Source organism: Lepisosteus oculatus, chromosome 15 (genome assembly GCF_040954835.1).
Source record: "Lepisosteus oculatus isolate fLepOcu1 chromosome 15, fLepOcu1.hap2, whole genome shotgun sequence".
Lineage (NCBI taxonomy): Eukaryota > Metazoa > Chordata > Actinopteri > Semionotiformes > Lepisosteidae > Lepisosteus > Lepisosteus oculatus.
Genome location: NC_090710.1, coordinates 20,156,004 through 20,176,477, shown reverse-complemented (window position 1 = coordinate 20,176,477; position 20,474 = coordinate 20,156,004). Strand labels below are relative to the sequence as shown.

At 37.5% G+C, this 20,474-nt stretch overlaps 2 protein-coding genes across 5 annotated transcripts in view; one reads left to right on the top strand and one right to left on the bottom strand.

Moving 5' to 3' along the window:
• ap1s2 (adaptor related protein complex 1 subunit sigma 2) overlaps positions 1-5,619 on the top strand; it is a 30,087-nt gene extending 24,468 nt beyond the window's left edge. For all 3 annotated transcript variants that reach the window (XR_001480402.2, XM_069178986.1, XM_015363794.2), the window contains one exon: positions 4,360-5,619. Coding sequence is in view for 2 of the 3 variants with exons in the window: in XM_069178986.1 (XP_069035087.1) it covers positions 4,360-4,407 (48 nt within the window). In the remaining variant the exon portion in view is untranslated. The remainder of the gene's footprint in view (positions 1-4,359) is intronic.
• Positions 5,620-7,461: 1,842 nt separating this feature from the next.
• On the bottom strand, positions 7,462-20,214 carry zrsr2 (zinc finger (CCCH type), RNA-binding motif and serine/arginine rich 2). 2 transcript variants are annotated; one of them, XM_015363764.2, is made up of 11 exons: positions 20,111-20,214; positions 19,555-19,634; positions 19,309-19,426; positions 18,784-18,892; positions 17,469-17,555; positions 14,789-14,827; positions 14,411-14,526; positions 11,805-12,018; positions 9,799-9,854; positions 9,322-9,431; positions 7,462-8,898 (listed from the first exon to the last, which is right to left on the bottom strand). In XM_015363764.2, exons 1-11 carry the CDS (start codon positions 20,149-20,151, stop codon positions 8,036-8,038), a joined length of 1,833 nt encoding a protein of 610 aa, XP_015219250.2. In that variant the 5' UTR covers positions 20,152-20,214; the 3' UTR covers positions 7,462-8,035. The 2 variants fall into 2 exon arrangements, with proteins under 2 accessions (XP_015219250.2, XP_015219251.2); XM_015363765.2 differs by having other exon boundaries at positions 19,309-19,393.
• Between the last annotated feature and the right edge of the window lie 260 nt (positions 20,215-20,474).

The following is a 20,474-nucleotide window of genomic DNA, read 5'->3' as shown; positions in this document are numbered from 1 at the left end:
TGAAAAAATTCACTGCACTTTTACATCTCTACATCTGCCTGGAGACTGGCCAAATGGCATCAAAGATCGATTTCCTCATTTTCTTTGACACTACTTGCGAAGGTTAGGAATTGCACTTATAGATCCTGAAAATACGTGTGGTGCATTGGAGTATTGTGTAGAATAGTAGAAATATTCTATAATCCAGAACATTCAGCATGCGACGAAGTTAACTTCTCACATTTGGTGTTGCTTAATTTCCATGAGTAGAATTCTGTTCCGTTTTACCTCCCGTTCCTCTGAGAAATGTCAAGCCAAACTGCTGAAGGAGGATTTTTACGTACACACCTGCAAGCTCATCTGTGAATACACATTCCTGGATTCCAGATTGGTATCTCCTCTGGGCTTTGTTAAAAAGCCTGAACCAATTTGATTTAAGTAGAAAAAGAACTCTAAAGAAAATGTCCTGATGTGCTGTTTTTGTGGCTATACCATAATGAAGTAAGCAAGCTGTCAGGAGGGTGTTGAAGAATATTGCATAAGGTTAAGTTATGCATGGCCTTAAATTTTGCTTAAAATGGTGAGTGGCAATAGCTACTGAATGAGTTCCTTGGTTCATCCTGTTTTCCAAATTGTAATAGATTTATATTGTCCTGTTATAAATTTATTATCTAAAATTTTATGTAAAGTTATAATCTTAAACCTAACCCTACAGTATGTAAGATTATACGATTAGTGGAGTCCTGACTTAAAGTGTTGTGTATATGCACTACATACACTGTCCTCTTACAGTGAATTTAGTTTTTTTTTAAATTAAATTAAAAATAATTGTGGTACTTGACTGAATTCAGTCAGCAATAAACATTGTGAACCACTGAAAAGTTGTCATGACTTTGATCTTGTGATCTTTATAAAACAGACAGGTCAGTACGTGTCTATAGATCATGTTCACCTAAGAGTTGTGTTCTACTGTAAGTGAAAGAATCTGTGTCAAATTGTCACAGTAGTTATATCAGTGAAGAGAAAAGATTGGAGATTGGTAGTAGCACCATAGAAAACCTTTTCTGTCATTACTCATCTCTGTACACTACAGATATTGTTTTATAATTTATCCAATGATAAAGTGAAAGCCTACAGTAAAATGACTGAAATAATTTGTTGTTGAATAAATAAAGTGCAGATAACAGCCTTATTTCTGCAGTTTTAATGTTTTAGAATGAATCTTAAGTAAAATACTTACGTTATCCTGCACAGAGTTGTTAAGCAGATTGGTTTTGATTGATTCCTTTTTAATTTAAGTAAGGGGAGGACAGTTTCTTTTCCGTAGTCAAACCTCAGCAAATGTCAGAGATTAGCGTCCTTGTTTCTAAAACCTCTGTGGCTTGTCTTTGTGTTTGTTTGACTGTGCAGTTGATTTTGCATATATTAATTAAAATCTGTGCTCTTAAAGTCTGTGCATGTGACATTCTTTAATGGATTTTGGTTTTAAGCTGGGTTACTGGTCAAATGCCAGCTATCCTGAAACAAATTCTTAACCTTTTTTCATAAACCCAATTTGAAATGTCTTGAGAAAAATGTCTTGGGTAAAATTGTAGGGTGACATTGTATACATATATGAACACTATTTCGTATATATACAAGCTATAAGTATGACATTTTAAAAAATGCTGATAAGAGTAAACAATCCTATGTAACTGAGTTAAGGCAAAAGATAAGAATTCACAGTTCTGTCTAGAAAGACTGAAGTGCCATGTGTTTTTTAGCTTTTGGAAACGACGAGGTATGTGGACCTTATGAAGCAGAAATAAGCGACTCAGATGAAGGGTCACAGAGACTGCAGTGTTGAGATTTTCATTGTTAGAGATGTTTAAACACTTCAACATCTTGCCTTATGTTTTTCCAGAGATCTCTTATTGTGTTTTGGAGTCAGTTGGTGTTATGTCTTTGGTTTACGGTGCAATCGTCATGCAAGAATTTAATTAATCACCTTTTCCATACAACAGTGTGACTTTGATCGAGTAAAATTACACAGCTCCTGTGATCCCATGCTGCACTGTTCTGTGCCTTAAGCTTCCCCCTAGATTCTTTTAGTCCTATAAAATATTCAGACTTTAAGAAAAATTGTTTCTGCTCAGATAAGAGTAGAATACTAGCCATTTGTGGTATAAAAAAACATTATTATTTTCCTAAGGTGTTCACTGGATGGTGGATAGGTAATCTGTCTCCAGTAGTTGGCAGTTATGGGTATGTTTGGTTTAGTTGTTAAAATCAAAATATAAATGTTCTTCAGTGTGAAAAATGTAATGTTTTGTTTTCAAGTCCACAGCTCTGTCCAGATTAACCACATTTAGTCCTTAGTTTTGGATGGAATCAACTTTAAAACCTATGTACTGTGTATATATATGACAAAAGAAGGTGCAGAGGAAAATTGTACCAAGAGGTATTTGACATTAGAGCTGGACACCATTAAGCTGAACCACAGAACAAATGGTTTGTATTTTACTATACAGTACATAGAGGTACTTGAAGAAAGGCACTTGTGTATGGTTCCACATTGTTCATTACAAAACAAAATGTTCTGCAAATAGGTTGCAGAAAATGAGTTTGCTATAAATTAGCATATCCGTTTCATATTTTGGTGAGGTGTGACTCTGTATTTGTGGTGTTTATGATGTTCATTTCAATGAAAATGAAAAAGAAATTCAAACCTTCTGGGGTCTGTTTTATTCTTATATTCAGCTGAATTCATTTATACACATATCCAAAATGATGTCATGTTCTCACTGTAATGACTTTTAAACAACAGATGCTTTTTAATAAGAATATATTGAAATGGCTCCAATTAACAAGCTCCTGCTTGCCTTCCTTAGGGTAATTGGATCAAGTAAGCGTTATTTTATCCAAACTTGAGGGAAGAGTGTAGGTACCCTGAGCTGGAATGCTGTTTTAAACCAGTGGGTGGGTCAGCATTCTTTTTATACTTATCACGGACTGAGAACTGTGTCTGAATTCTGAATTTGTTTGAAGATAGATCTTAAGTCCCAAACAAATGAGTCAAAAAGGTTTTCTTTTTCATATAACATAAAACCCATTCGTAATATTCTTTGAACTCATAACATTTCTTCTCTTTACTTTTTGGCAAACGTCTTGTTAGGATGCTAAAGTAAGTGTTGGTAACATTTTGCATTTAGCTTTTGGAAGAGACAGTAATGCTTTCTAGTAGTCTTATTCCCTTACAATTTCAAATGTGTTTGTGTGCATATACCAAAAAAACAAATTCCATTATTGAACTGTGCTGTTTGTTCTGTATAAATGGATTATGGGAATTAAGTTTCACTGTATATGTTTCACTAAAGAAAATAAAACAACATGAACCACTGACTAAAATTGTTATTTAACTATTAACATTAACTTATGTTCTAGATATACAGCTTGTATTGTCTGCATTAAAACAAAAAACAGACTTGGAATTGACTAACACATGTCAAATGTGACCCCAGAGGATTGTTCTTACAACTGTGCAAGTGCTCTTGAAAATAATATAGAACATAAATGTTTAACGTTATTATCTTAGAAGCATAGTAATCAAAGCAAGCTGGGGGTTCCTTGACTGAATTTTGTCTTTGCTTACATGACATTATTTGCTTCAAGTACTAGAATCACCAGACTGGGGTTTGTTTTTTCTGTCTCCGGAGAAAAATGAATCGGGGTATTTTCCTAATTGGCGCGACAGCAGTCCATGTACTACATCGAGTCAGGTTCACAAGAAGTGAATCAGCCCCTTAAAGGTACTGGAGGAATAGTAAAGATGTTGGTTCAGACACTGATCCTTGCTTCTGTTAGAGAGGCTTTCTTTTGTTTAAAATGACGAAATCTCAAACGGAAGCATATATATCCAAACATGTTTTTTTTGTTAGCAATAAAAAAAATCTGAAACTTGTTTCCCAGTATCCATTAAAGAGAAACATTCATTATTCATGGTTCAGTAGTTCATTCTTATTTTTTTTTTTTGGTCTTTTGGAATGTGAATAGAATTGTATGGAGCGTTGCGAAAAGAAGAAAAAGAATGGTCCATCAAGTGAACAGTCTTTATAATCTCACCTACGCTCTTTCACCAGTGGCATTTAGTGCACCAGAGTCATTAAGAAACAACATCTTCTCACAGCATCATCTCAGAAGCTATGCATTCTTTTAGAAACTCCTTCATTGTTCTCGTAACCTCATTCTTTTGTTTTCTGTAGATTCATGAAGCTTTTTTTGTCATATTGTGCGTAATGGCAGTTCCCATTAACCTGTGCTCAGTGTTAAAGGACAGTGTCTGGTGGTCTCTCCCATGCCTTTCCCCCTCACCTTCTGTGATGCTCTTCTCCCTTCCTGCAGGAGGCAGAGACTCCGCGCAGTGTTCTTGAAGAAATTGGACTGACATAAAGCTGAGCCACCACCACCTTTTTCGTCTCCAGTTCTTGTTTTTCTCTGCCTACTGTTTCTGTGTCCTGCGAATAATGTAACGCTAACTGTACTCATGGTGCTGTGTCAGTAATGAGGCATCTTATTCTTTTCATTTTAAAAAAATATTGGTACTGCATACACAGTATTGCACTCTACAGAATTAAAATGAGTAACAAAGGGATCACTTGATTAAAATTTGTGTTCACTTTCAGAGATATTGAAACTGCCTTAAGATATCCAAACAGTATTTCTGATGTGGGAAGGATTCAGATCGAACTGTGCGACTTTCATTTCTGTGTAGCTGTAATGTAAAAACAAATGTTGGAATGCATTTTAATCTGAAGAGTCAAGGGTAACAAAGGACTGTCATAGTTAGATAGCCACCTAGGTTTAGGTTATATAGGTCCTTTGGAGTTACATGCACCATATCTTTAGGTCAGTTGTTTTTGCTTTTCCTAACATGTAGCAAGTCTCAAAGGAAATAGAATGAAGGTTTTAGAAATTATTCTTAATATGGGGAGGCGTAAGTGGTTCAGGACCAACACTTAGATTACGGGGACAAAAAAGATGGGCAGGGGGTTTGTCACTTTCAGGGCCTCTTTAGTGTTTACAACCAAAGAAACACTGTGTTAGTATTCATATACTTTTGTAAAACAGAAATTATATTTTGGGAAGAACTTTGCATATTATTTGTGATGTTAAAAGGGAAGAGAGAAAGGGATTTATTGAACCAAAGAGTTTTTTTTTTCCTTTGCCAAGCCTAATATCCTAAAGTAGTGGTGCAGTTCAGTACTGCATACCATGAAGTGTGCTGGCAATGGATCACAGTACAGTAGAGGTGAAAATACTGTTAAAACCTTTGATATCACTACCTGATACGTGAAATTTAGCTCTATGATATGATATTTTGTGGTAAATAGCATACAGTATGTACCCATCGACATTTGACTGTGATCTTTAAGTTTTTTATGGCCCTGGAGAACTTTAACAAAACCTTGATTGGATTTCCTTTAAGAGGTATTTCTTTCCTTTGTGTAGGTCACTGGCCCCAACTTTAATTTCATTAGTTTAGATATTCTCTGTCATCACTCGTGTGTCCCACAGTGGAAAGGTGTTGTGTTTTGTAATGTTGTCTCTGTAAATCAATGTTGCAGTGTTTGTTGTTCAAATAAATCTATTTACACCACTTCAGCTTTGTGTGACATTCCCTTGAGCAGTTCTCCAGATGACGAATAATAAGAGGCTTCACAAGCTTGATACCAAAACTGACTTTTATGGCATCTTGCCCTGGAACCTTTAGCTAAGGCAGCTTTTAGTACTCAGTTTTTTGGAGTGGAACATTTTGTCAGTTGGAAGGGATGAAAGACCAAAGATAATGTTTGCATTAGCTTGTACAGCAGATTAGAGGACTAGGCTGCATCTAAAAGGGTTACATTGGTTCTGTTGAATTCTAGTTCATATCCCTCTCAAAATAAAACTGTTTGAACACAATAGCACTGAAGCTCACAAGCAGAGTGGGTTTGGTCACGGGATAAGGAGTCAGCCAATTTTAAACTTCTTGTAGATTTTTCTGGTTGGCATACAACAACAACACCAGTGTGTCACTCCTCACAAAAAAATAAGCAGTTCTAAATAAAGGAATTTGTCTTGATTAGAATGTATTCATGGCAAACAGTAAAAGAGAGGCAAAAGAGAAAGTTCAAAGCAAGACTATATACAGTGTGAAGTTAAGGTTCAACATTGTTGCAGCTGACATGTCACTTCAAGTATCCGTGATGTTCCGATAACCACACAGCTGGTGTGATAACGTACAGTACTTGTTTTCAGCCTCTTTGTATTAATCTGGAACGGCTTCTTATTGAATAAATGCATTTTATAACGGATCATGTGTCATTGCAATATGGCCACACTAAGAAGGGCTGCGAAACAAGGATTTGGGATTTATACTATTATAGGCGGTCCCCCTTCGACATTGCCTCACTTATGTCGTTTGATGAATGGAGGAACGCGACATAAAAAAATCCCCATGCATACATAAAGTCGTGAGTCCTCCCATTAAATCTTCAGCTTGTGTACTCAGTATGTTCAGCAAAGTTTCTATGACCTTTGTAGTCTCAGGCTGACTGCCTGTTACTTCAACTACATAGTGTCGTATCTTTGCAGTCCCTTAACAATAAAGAAGTATGAACTGCACTAGTGCTATGCTTACATCCACGGAAACGTGTCGGCATTATGCTGAAAATTCGATGTAATGTAGTAAACTGGGTGAATGTGCAGTGGACATTGGCTGTGCCCTCAAATCGCCACTAAGGTACGAAGTGCTAATGAAATATATAGGATGGCTAAAAATACCTTAAAAGTAAAAATAACAGCAAAGGAGTGAGATAATGAAAAAAGGAGTGATTACTGACATTGTGGATTGAAGATCTCCAATACCAAAACCCTCCAAATCAGCTTAGCCCTCATTCAGGAGGAAGCCTTAAACTTTGTTATAATGGCTACAAAATAGTTGGGAGCATTTACAGTTATGCAAAAGAAAGGCCGCTCGTGGTTGGTTTCACTGTTTTTAGAAACAGTACAGAACCTACAGCTGGGTGCAAAACCCTACCCATTCATGTTCCAGGCAATCCGCTTCCCACTGGGTAAACTGAAAACCTCCTGCGGAGTGGTAGCTTTGTACAACTGAAATTGAAGACTACATTCCTGGAAAAAGTGTGAAGAAACAGGACACTTCATTTTGCCAACAGAAGACTTTTAAGAAGTCACACCAAAGGTAGATGATAGTTTAATGCAAACTCACCAAGAAAAGAAAAAAAATGTATCGTAACCATCAGAAGATCTGAAATACATCCAAAATACTGGAATGTACCTGCCTGTATGCAAAACAAAGGATGTAAGGGGGTATTCCATATCTAGGTTGGAGATGTTTTTAACAACCATAATTTATCCTAGTTTTGTGGATGTTTAACCAAAGTGTATGCTAGTCTTGGAAAACTTCAGGTATATCAAAAGTATAACAACCAAAGGACTAAAAAAGGTAAAAAAAGTAACATTTATTTACATATCACACAATTTTGTTTATACAGAAACGTGTTTTATGAAAGAAAACACTTCCTCTATACAGATGACGGAGTTTGGGCGTCAACTAAACATCAGAGCAATACTGACTTTTGAGATTGCTTAGGAAGTCCTTATTTGTAGAGCTGGGTAGTGACTGAAACGTACAGACCACACTCCCACTTTGTCTTCTGTACAGTTAACTCAGCAGCAAGAGACACCACATTAACAGGCGGCCTACAGAGAAAGGTGAAAGGGCCATAATGTATTTAACCAAACCAGATTGTTCAAATAGTTGGTAACCTTTATGTTCGAATTAATTTAGACAATTGCATTTTTTTGTTCTTTTAATTCTAGACATAAAATATTTTTCTGCTACCAAATGCAGTAGCTTATTAAACCACAAGATCTGGGAATGTGCTTGCAGAATGTTTGCTTCTAGGACCTCCTGCTGGGTGCAAACACCTGCCCGTACCTGTTCCAGGCAGTAAACTTTCTGCTGTGTATACCGTGTGAACTAAAAAACCAACTGCAGACTGGTAACTTTGTACTACAGATTCTTCATTTTTAGCTTTTCGGAAATCTCTGCCCCTTCCCCTCTGTCCCTCTCTGGCACGCCGAGGTCTGAGCCTGCACACTGGCCCGCCTGTGGACTCTGGGCAGCGGAGGCGTCGTCTGTGGAGACGGGGGTGGTGGCCCTATCGCGGTGTATGTGCTGAGGAGTGAGGGCCAGGTTTGTACCCCCCTCATCTTCTGAGGATTTCTTTGAACCTGGTGATGGACTCGCACTTGGGGAACTGCTTCTCCTCTTACTCTTCTTCTTTTTGCTTTTCTTTTTCTTACTCTTCTTGGTGCGTTTGTGGCGGGGGCTCTTGCTCCTCGAGCACCTGGTGCTCCCGCCGCCTGGCCGTCCGGGGCTGCCGCTCCGGCTCTTCTTTGCCCTCCTCTCCCCGCTGCGACTCCTGGACCTCGGCCTTCTCCCCGAGGACCTTGGGGAAGGCCCCCTCCCCCTCCTCCTCTCTCTGCCTCGACTCCGGGACCTGGACGCGCTCCTGCCCTTTGACCTGTGCCTCTCCCTGCTGCGAGACGAGCGTCGCTTCCTGCTTCTGGACCTCCTCGCCCCAGCCGGGCTCCTGGACCGCTGCCGTCTCCTCCTCTCCCTGCTCCTGCTTCTGTAACTGCTCCAGTGCCTGTCCGATTCCCCGTTGCGCCTGTGCGTGCTCTCGGGGCTGTAGCTGCGCTGGCGTCTGCTCCAATCCCTGTGCTCCGACAGCCGCCAGCTGAACTGGCCACCCCTGTCGGGGGACACGTTGAAATCTCGGTCTGCCTCCCAGAACTCGCTGTTGGGATTCTTGTACACATGAAGGAAGTTGCAGTGCTTGCCCCTGGGGCACTTGTGCTTATTGAAAAGCCCTGTTGACAAATAAGAACAATCATTCACAAATATGGCTCAGAGATGCAACTAAATGAGCAAGCAAGAAGGACTTATTATTATTTCCCAAATACGCATATATGTAATTTGTAATCACTTGTCACGTGACATTGCAATGCATAATAATAATAAAGCAAAATTAAAGCCAGAAAAGGCCAAATAATTTCAGAAGAGCTGCAGAAACCCGAGCTATCTCTTCAGAAAAGAACTTAACCTCTTCAGAAAACCGGTCAGCAATGTCAATGTACTCTACCCACACACCCCCCCAAATAAAAAGAATTTTAAAAAGTTTGTTTTGCATTTGAATGTGCTTCTTTTCTTGAACCATTCTCAGAATGTTCTAAATATGACAAGTATACTTGAAAAGAAAAGATTAGCACTTTTGTTTTTCTCGCCCTGCTTACCACACAGTGCCGTCTTCCACCGGGTCACTGGGGAGAACTCGCACTGCAGCTGTTTTCCTGCATACCAGCGGCCATTAAACAGCTTGAAGGCCTCATTGCACTCCTCCTCCCTGCAGGCAAACCACAGCACAGACCGTTGACAGGCAGTACTCCATCAGCCCACGCACATCACAGACTTGGCTATAAAGCACCAGGGGGTTTACACTGAGAAACAATATCGAGACTAATATGAACTATGAAGGGTAGCAAGGCATTCAGACTAAGAATTCAACACTTAAAGCTAAATGTTAATCTAACTTTATACAGGTTGATGCAGCTTTTTAAAATAAGTGTCAATTTTATGTACTCATTAAATGTCTCACATTTCCTCCATTTAAAGTCTAAACTATAAAAATGTGTACTAATAGAAGCCACAATGCCTTTTATTTCCTGTGCTTCAAAACTGATTCATAAATCCAACTTAAAAAAATAACTTACTTTTCATATTGGACATACACATTTCCTCTCAGGTGTGGCTCAAAATTGCAGCTTACCTGTAACAAACCAGATCACAATTGAGCACGTCTTGATCATGTGTTAGTCCTGTCCAATAAGGGTTTGAATAGTATAAGACTGTCAAAGTATTATAAGAATTAATATTAATATTATGTTACAACTTAAATGAGAACTGCTACACTATTTATGGCCTATTGTAAAAAAGCAGGATGGTGAAAGCATCTCTTTTAATCCAACAGAAATACTTTCTTTTTTGAGATGGCTGTCGACAAATACTACTTAACTCTGCATGCAGATCACATGGAACATTTCTGTGGTGAAATGTCTGCTGCACAGCCTATTTTTTGTTAGCCTGTACATCACATTGCATTAGTAATAACAGTGACTTGTGAGCAGGAAAGGCCGCATCACGTCACAATTCGAGGGAACTCGAATACGGGTTTGTGACAACGTGGCAACTTACAGTACTTTCATAAATGTTCACGATTTTGCGCTTAGTTCGAATTTTTTACCTTTTTTCTATAATGTCAATTAACTTATTTTGTTACCGATATTTAATAATCTTTGAGAAATTGGGACTGCAGTTCCCCTTTAACAGAAAGCTTCAAATCGAGTTTTTTTCAGTCTGCAGATTCTACTGACAACATTTTTCTTACTCTCACAATCTCATCAGCATGGTGACATGGCAGTAAGCTCCAGGGAGTCAGACTCCAGCTAGGCGTGCCTATGTGTGTGGTGTTTTCATATCAACTCCCCCATTCCTCCATGAATTCATGTGGATTTACTACTGTGGGTATTCCAGTTTCTTCCAAGGTTTAAAACAGTCTTGTCTGACTAACTATTCTTTTTGTCTGACTTGTCTGTCCCTTGAGTTTGGTTCAAATAGATTCATATGTCAGGTTTGCTCCCAGTAAAACCAGCAGTAGCCATGGGCAATAGAACCAGACTAATAAAAATACATAAAAACATGTAAAAATGCATTATGTAATGAAGAGATGCACTTTTGTGCAGTTATAAATACATTCCAGGTTAGGACTGTCAATTCTTTTTTATTCCTTACTAACCTGGAAGCAGGATCAAAAGAAATGTGGATCATGCATAGTCTGCCACTAAAACACACTCTGTCATTTGTAATTTGGTAATATCCACAGAACTTTACAGTAACAGCATTGTCTGGAGGAGTGATTGGAATCTCCTTGAGAATTACCTAGTATAGCCAATGTCTCAGGCGACAGTTATGTAAAGAAATTGCACAATTTAATTGCCTACTATTTATTAAGATGCTCTTCATTATAATAAATCCTCCCTCGTATCATATATAGAAAAATAAAAAAATCTTTTGACTTATGTGACCAAGCAACTGGTGAGGGAGTTTCCCCATTTGTGGGTTACTGCATACTTTTCTTCTGTCAGAAATGCAACATTTGGAAAACCTGTATTCAAAGCTTTTCTGCCCGCTACCAGCAATTGCAAACAAAGTAATGTCACTTTAACGTGAATATCTTTCCCCAGAAATGGTGATAATTCCTGCTGTGGCATCCTGACATCTAGTCAGGAAGCCCCGATAATCCTCAGCAGCTGAAGTTATTGCTCAACAGTGCACCACTGCCTGAAGAATCACAGGCAGAATCAGCTAATGCCAAAGTTCAGCTGGCTCAACAGGTCAGCATCCTTTCACATATTTACTCTCAGGGGCCTGCTTGAGTAGCACATTTGAGATAGAACATTATTTCTATAGCACAGAAAAATCGCAATTGCACAAAACAGCATTTCTTGTTTTTGGCAGGACATGGGTTAAGAGTGAGGGAATGTACAATAATGTTTGTGTAGGAAAAATGCATGACCAGAAAAAATAATGCTCAAGCCCAAAGGTCAATTCACAATTAATACCATTTTGCCTGTTGCAGGTATAGGCTCAGGGCCCAGACAGATGTGTTTTAATAAAAAGAATGAAGGTTAAACATGAGTACATGCATGTGAGAAATTACCTTGAACTGCACCACCTTTCCCACAGTTTTGAACTCAGGGAGCACATCTTCATAGAACTCCAGGAACTGCTGGAAGATCTCCTCTTCACTGTACTCCAGGCTGGCATCAGTATCATAGTCGTCACGGCGGCTCTGTTCCATTCCGAAGGTCAGGAACATTCCCCGGATCATCATAGTGGTGCTGGAGGTCAGGTGCGTGTGCTTACGAGAACACCTGTGTAAAACATGTTTTTGATTGATTTTTAAAAGCCCTCAAAGCACTCGGCAATTTACTGTTCCAATTTCTAATCGTTTCAGTAAATTAAAAACCTTCACATACTGTATGCTTATTATTAGACCAAGTCCCATGATAACTTGCGAAGAACATGGGAAATGTTTTAATAAAAAGGGAACTTTAAGTAGAGCTACCACTTATTAACAATTAAATAGTAAGTTAAAATACTAATAAAATTGTATAAATATACTTTGGGAATTCTAATGTTCATATATCTTAGTTCTTGCTGTTTTCAGTATACAGGCCAAATTGTATCCTTAAATTTGCATAATGGCTTTAAAATGGACTGAACGTAGGTCATTTATAATAATACTTTATTACACTTAATAACATTTATATAACACTGTAAATCCCTGGGTGATGCACAGCACTCATTATGCACCTGCAGCCCCTGTACATAGACTATCAGGTATAGAAGTAAAACATTTCTCTTTTTTTTTCTTTAATTGGGCATTTAAAGAGATTCAATGTGCACAAATGGAATTTAGCCGGAACACTAGTGCTAACATCCCGGTTCCTTTAATGGTTAGAGAGTTAGAACATTTGTTTAACATTTTATTTACAGGGTGTACTTCAGTACAATGTACCTGGTCATACTAGCATTAGAATGGAAATTCTGGTCCAGAGGGAAAAGTACCACTTTCTGGTCTATCAAGACAACTTAGAACCTGTTTAGTTCTTGAGGGTCTGTCATTCCAGTAACTTCCCAGGTCTAGCACATAGTTTCTAGGTGCAGACAATTTAAATAATTATTTTATGTCACTTGAATTATAGTTATGTTAGAAGTCAATCTCTTAGATGGTTACACTTAGGGTTTAAAGTTCTTTAATTACAGCAATCTTGTCAAATTACTATCCTGCTTTACTCATAAAGAAAAGTGTCATTATTCATATTGTTATAGTTTAAGGTGAAGAAATGCAAGAGCACAATGAAAGTAAAACTGATTCTTAATTTTACTTCATTAAGTGTCTGAACAAGCTTCAGATTATTTTTGTTTCTTGACAACACAAATCAAACAGTTATTTTCCTTTGGTTTAGGGTTGATTTAACAGTATGATGGCTGTTAGTTTATTTGATTTTTTTTAAATCAAAGTGAGACAGTTTTGCTGAGATCATGTATGATAGCATTGGTCCTTCTTTGATTTGACTTAATTAATTTACCAGTGTTGTTACACAGTCCTAAAGTTCAACTCAAAAAGCAATAAGACTCATACTGATCGACTTATAAGTCGAGATAATCTTTGTGTCGAGATAATTTTTGTGTCAAACAATACAACACATTTGGAGAGTTTATATTACTAAAAAACACCAAACTTTCTATTAATTTTCCGTCAATTAACTATACACCAGGTGAAAAGGCTATATCCTATTTGTATTGGTAATAAGACGATAAAGGTGAATCTCTAACTGCTTTTCATCTCATCTTGTGTGTATCCTGAATTACACATGTGAGGGAATGAGGGCAAAAACCAGATCCATCTGTATAGTGAGGTCATGCCCAGGCAGATCTGAACTGTGATATTAACATACAGCAGGAAATTGATTCAGCTTATGTTTTCTGTATTTCCATCATTTGTGATTTATCCTGCATCATGGTTAGTCCTGTCATTGGGATGCACATTCTCCTGCCAAGCTGTGTTTGCTCAGCATGCCACATCAGTGCTTTCATTCCATACTGTTACCTAACCAAGTCGTGCAGACTGGAAACAGTGTAACAGCTAGTTCATGATCAGAATAGCTCAATGATGGTGCATCCAAATTGCTCTTTGCTATCCGCATCAGTCTGCTGCAGTGGTTATGTCAACTACTCCACAAACTGAAAAGTCAGGAGAACATTGATGACAATTTAATTAAATATTCAAAATCACAAATTCATCTCACATATGTTTTTTTTTACTCTGCAAAGGAACAGGTAAAGGTTTATTTCATGCTGAAAAGAGAAGAAAAGAAACACGTTTAGGCTGTGTTTCTTTCTTCTTCGGGTGTGTTTTTTACCCTGCTGTAAAAGGTGCAATACTTTGGACAAGACGGTAAACCAGTAAGAAAATGAACAAGCATTCAAATTCCTGTTCTCAAATGTGTATGTTCACCGTCAGTTTTTATAATAATGTGGATCTATCTAGCGCACAGAAAACAAAAACAAAATGCAGGTAGTATTCTCCTAAAGCGGCCATATATTTGGTTTCTCCGATCTTAGATGGTGCCTGATTGTAGCGAATGAGGGATGTAATTCCTGCTCGTTTTCTCAGATTGTAAATGCATAGTTCTGTACCTAATGATAACATTTTTAAGGCACAACAGCAAACATAAAAGAAACTGAGCAACACTGTACCTGTCTCCAAACCGGCAGGCTCCTGTCTTGAGAAAGAAAGGGCAGTTTTCCCTGTCTTTCTCTGTCCCATAGTCCTCTGGTGCTTCAGGGTTCACCCATGTACCACCATTCCCTAGCTGTGCCGCAATCACAAATGAAAATTCCCAAGTCAGTGTTTATGGATTTCTAGAGCTCACACTGTATTGATAAAGTACACAGCCGTATTACAATTGTATGTTATACAACCTCCAGGGAAATTTTAACAGAAGTGAGGATTCTCCATGGTTTAAGGGTAGGATAATAACCAAGAATGTGCTGAAAACAGACTACTGTAGACTTGCAGAAATAAAAGACAATGTTGGTTTTAACATTAAGCAACAAAGGTGATATTATACCAACCTGACTTTCTGCTTCATCCAGCATTTTCTGCACAGCCTCCTACAAATGGTGCAAACACAGGACTGGTAAAGACCCTGAAGTGGGCTAGCAGATATCTGTTAACCTTGGTTAAGAATATATATGTAGCAAACATCACAGTAACAGCAACAGTTAAAGTATATGCCCCAACACAGGAATACAGAAGTATTAAATACTGCATATTCAGTGGGCAGTAGCATCAATACTACAATCTGGTCATTAGGCAGTAAAGCCCTCAACCTCTACAGAAGAGATTCTTTAAAAATACATTTCTCATATATGGAATTTATTATCAGATAACATTTATTTTCACAACAGCTGACCACTCAACTCTTTATCTACTTTGAGTTAATACATTTAAAATACGAACATTCTGGACCATTTAATATACTTTATCACTTTATCTTCCCCATCACACATTTTCTTCACCCTTTTATTGTGTTTATATTACAAACATGTCTGGAGTTACGAGGGATGTAATGCTAAAACTCTATTCTATTTTTCACAACTCTGTACACAAAATGCAGCTCCCTTTGGGCATTTTCTTCACAGGGAACACAACTTCTAAGCAATTGCCTCTCAGTCTTGTTTCTTTCAACTATATCTACCTTAAAGCAGCGTTAAAAAACAAAAAGACATGAAAATAAATACGAATAATTCTATTGCAATAAAGATCTTTTACTCTTTTACATCTTCCATGGCACGAGCTAACTCTGGATTTAGCTCATGTCTGGAGGCACTATGGATTACAACAACAGCGCTTTAATATCTGACTCTACTGCCAACTGATGAGCACTATTAGATGTTGGCAGTGTTCCTGTCACCCAGCTTGACAGATAATTAGAGGCTTCTGTGATGAACAAAACTAATTTCAGACCATTGCTTATATCTTTGAAGAATGAATATGGATCACATTTTAAAGAGTGTGAAGATCCAGACCCTTTCAAGAATTGCTACGTTGGGAGAAATCTGAAAATGTGAGCACCCAACGGATACTACAAAACAAGTTGGTATCACCCCATAGGTAAGAGGAATCAAATTAATTTCCTCTGCTGAGGTCTGAAGCTCTTATTACTTTTAATTCTTTGCTTTTTTTCCCCCCAAAATGGCCCAGTACAAGTACCTTGATTGCATATATCTGGGCATGGTTCAGCGAACTGAAGAGTGCTTTCACAAGGACCTCATGTTACATGTGAAATAATGAGGGCTGAACACAAAATCTAGTTGTGCTGAAACTGTCAAGGAAATATCTATGTTGTGCATATATTTATAGTTTTAAATGGGTTAAAAATAAAATCTCTGGTTCTTTAGTATATAAAAATTAAAATGTTGGCAAACGTTTTTCATATTAAAAACTGAAAAACAGGTTTATCGAAAGGAGAAGTACATTTCTCATAATTTTTAAAAGTTTTCCAACATGTACGGAATAAAACAGTCAAAATTAGTCTGAGTCAAGACAACCATTAAAGCAAAAAAAAAAGTACTTAGGACACATATCATGGTCGCATATGCCCAACTTTCTGAGAGGTTTTCAGCTTTTCAATCAAAGCAAGCATCTGCAACAGTGGTATTAATGCGTATTTCATTTCAAATGCAAACCTTTTTCCACACAGTTATGATGAATAATATTGATAAACATATGCATTTTATTTTGAGATCAGTATATTTAGCTTTAAAATCTAAAATAATTCATGATGGTCTATTTAGCCAAACAATAACAGCAGAAAACCTAATTGCATTATAAACTTTTATAAATAAAAAGATACTTTCTCATCCAGGGGAAGCAGGTGATCTGCAGTACAGTATCTCTTTGAGTTTATCTTGGTTAAGGAAGATCAGCAATGAATGGAACACAGCTTACTCCAGAAAAATAAAACAATTTTCTTAAGATTGTTAAAAAAAAATCAGCTTTAACATTTTTTGTTTATGGAGACAGCAAAAATACATAAATATTTTTGAAATGTCAGAGAGAGCCATTCTGATATTTTTCATGTCATGTACAGTGTTTTGCAAGGCATTCAAATGAAGTCTTCGTATATTCTATCATACATTACTATATTTCTATATTACTATAGAATATTACTATATTACCAAGTTCTATTTATAAAGTCAAATGCTAAACAAATAATGTAAAGAATCGCTTGCCTTCAGACTTGAGACCCAGTTCAAAATTTAGAACAGCACACCATTCTAAAACTCAAATGTAAATACCAATCAGTAATGACAACAGATCTACTCACGTGTTAATAAAAATATCAGGTGGAGAGTTAGTGAATCACTAAACTAAGAGAGGATGGCACAGGGGAATAGTGGGTAGCATTGAGCCTTGCAACACTGGAGCCCTGGATTGCCATCCGTGTGGAGCCTGCATGTTCTCCCAGTGTGCTCATGGGTTACTCTGGGTACTCCAGTTACCATCGCCCAAAAACATGCCAACAGGTTAATTGTCTTCTTTATAATTGGCCCCAGTGTAAGTGTGTGTGCACTGCAATGGTCTAGCGTCCCATCCAGGGTGTATCATGCCCAGTGCTTCCCGGGACAGGCTCTGGGCCACTGTGACCCTGAATTGGATAAGTAGTTACTGAAAGTGATGTGATGTGTGAACTAACAGAAACAGTTAGGATATGCTGCTCTTTAGCTATCCTCCAAGAGCAGGAATCACCTCTCTTTCTCTCTTCTCCTGCTGCTTCTGCTCTCTCTCTTCCTGCTCTTTCCTCTGCTGCTCCTCCCATTCCTCCTTTATTCTTCTCTGCAACAAGAATAAAACAAAGTCACTTTAAATCCAAAAAAGTTTAGAAAGGTCCATAAGCTAATAAAAACAGAAAGAACACATTTATAATGAAAGGTGTTACTTACACAAGTATCAGCGCTTTACAGGATGACAATAACAATAAGAAGACTACAACAATAGATAAGAAGATTTCACAAGATAAGACACAATTACAATTACAACAATAACAATAGAGGAGACCGTGGAAGTGGTACTAAGAAGAGCAGAGGGGTTAAGAATGGAACCAGTTAAGTAAAGGCTTTTCTGAAGAAGAAGGTTTTGAGTCTGGATTTGAAGGAGTTTAGAGAAGGTGACTCTCGGATATCCTTGGGCAAAGAGATTAACTGCCATAATGGCTATCTATTATCCTCCAGCTGCAATCTGTAACTCATGCATGTACTGAGTGCTGCAAGTTCACAAAGTTAGCAGAAAATATTTATTTCTTCTGTGGCAAATATACTGACATTTCATTGAACAGTCATGATATATTTCAATTTCTTCAGCAGAAGGGTCAGCAAGTGAGGTCTCAGGACCTGACCGATGCAGTGACATAGTCAGGATGTAGTAGGATCTTGTAACAACTAGACACTTCTGCCCAAGCCATTACATTTGGACCACATTGACTGGTCTGCTGTGAACAATTTGCATATATTACTGCATATCTGAGTCACATCGGGGTGATCCACACAAAACCTTGCTAAATTTATCATCCAACAAGTTCATTTTGGCTGACAAGTTAATTTAGGTTATTGATCTTTTGTTTTTTTCTTGATATTCAATAGGTTTGACATTTAATAGATTAAATACCAAAAACATCTATGCCCAATCAACTTTCTAATCAAGTGACTGAGTGTTTGTGCCACAGTTATGGTCAGCCAAGGGTATTACATTATGTTCTGAATGATCATTTAGTCAAAAAGACACCCAAAATATTTAATCAATATCCATACACTTTTTTTCTAAAACCATACAAGGATAATATGATATGCTTCTTCTGATCTAATTTTCCGATTAAAAGTAAATAATATACATGCTGGTCACTTAGCATTAGTTCTATTTCACCATATAAGGTTTAAGATAGTTTTAAAGACTTCATAACAGTGTACAACAGGGGAAGAGTTCTGGGTATATTTTCTTTAAACATACTGTCATGAAGTCTTAATTCCTCTCCAAAGTCTGTCTGTACATTGTGTTTTGTTGAATTTACCTCCTCTTCCTCCTTTTTCCTTCTTATTGCTTCCTCCCTCTCCTCATTCAGCCTGAACTCCTCCTGAGCAATCCTCTCTCTCTCCAACCACTCCAAGTGCAGACGTTGCCTAAACAGCAAAGAGGAAAATAATTTTCACTCTTGATTATTAATAGAATATAAATATAAGAGACCACATATTTACCGCCTTCTCTAGGTGGTGTGAGGTGATAACCAGGAAGTGAAAACCTCTTGATAACATTACAGTGACAGCATCAATTCAATGTATATTAAACCAGGTAGGCTTTATAACTATTAACTATTAAGCCAGGTAAGCATTACAACAGCATTTGGCTACACTGTCTTATTTTAAAAGAAAGGAAGTCGATCCAGCAAAGGTGAGGTAAGACAGAACATACACATCTCCATCTCCAGGAACATCAATCAAATGGAAAAAGCTGAGGAACGTGATGAGTTTGGCTTAATATCTAGACAAAGAGCAGCGTCTTTATGTGTAGCTGCTGAGATGGGACTAGGGAGACGAACCTTTCTTCTTCAGCCCTCTTTTCCTCCTCTTCGTCATCCTGATCTGGTAAAGTCTCATTCTCTGCTTCCTCTTCTTCTCCTACTTCTAAAAATGCAAAAGGAGTTGCAATTTTTTCTTCTTTAGAAAAAAAGAAATACATATTCAGAAAACTTAACCTTACAATTTTGTAGCAAACACCAAATGCCTAAAATATAACTGTTTGCAAACACACCATTTATTATTAAACACAACATAGTAAGCGATACCTGAATCCCTCAGTTTCGCCAAGGCTTGGCGCTTTTTTTTCCGTCTCTCTTTCTTTAGTGCGGCTCTACGCTGTTTATGGCTGTAAAGGAGAATAAGTGGTTATTTACACATACACTTAGGAACACACTACCCTTCGCCTGTGTAACCAAATAATTGCTCCATTTCCTTTTTATAACAAAATCTTATTTTATTTATCGGTAACTTATTTGCATCCGAGTAAACTATTCTGTGACCACAAATTAAGATGCCTGTAAGGGGATGCAGTACTTCATGTGCATATATCATACATTTCTAAAGTAAATTATATATTTCAAAGAAAACAGAGCAATATTTAATTTGAGGACTCTTAGTGCAAAGAAATACCAGTTAATTTATGTAGTTGCGTTGTCACATAAACGTACTTTCCAATCGAACCCTTTCTACGTGAAAACAAAGACAATCCCTACACCACATCAAACTTTCGTTTTAGTTTATACATATCAGTGCTTGCTTAGGTTCAATTTAAATGGGAGAAATCCTGTTGTAATTACTCTTATTCACAATTCAAAATACTACCTCAGTCCTGAATTCGTCAACGCTACCACGGGCGCTGCCATCTTTGTTTTTCTGACGTCACGTCCGGATCATAAGTGAACCGATTTCCTAATGTCATAGACGAGCTGTAATGCTTTTAATAGACCCACATTTTTAATAACTTCTACATCGATTGGCTTATATTACCTTTGACAAAAATATACCACCCCACTATTGTTTTTGGTGCAACAAAGTTTTGATTTATTTTTCTGAGGGCATAATTTGACAGGGAAAAGAAAAATCAGCTGTTGATATAATCAGCATACACTGCTATATGTGCTATTTTAAACTTTATATGTTCCATTTCAGTTCATTCAGTTATAGGTATTTAACAAATGGCATCAGT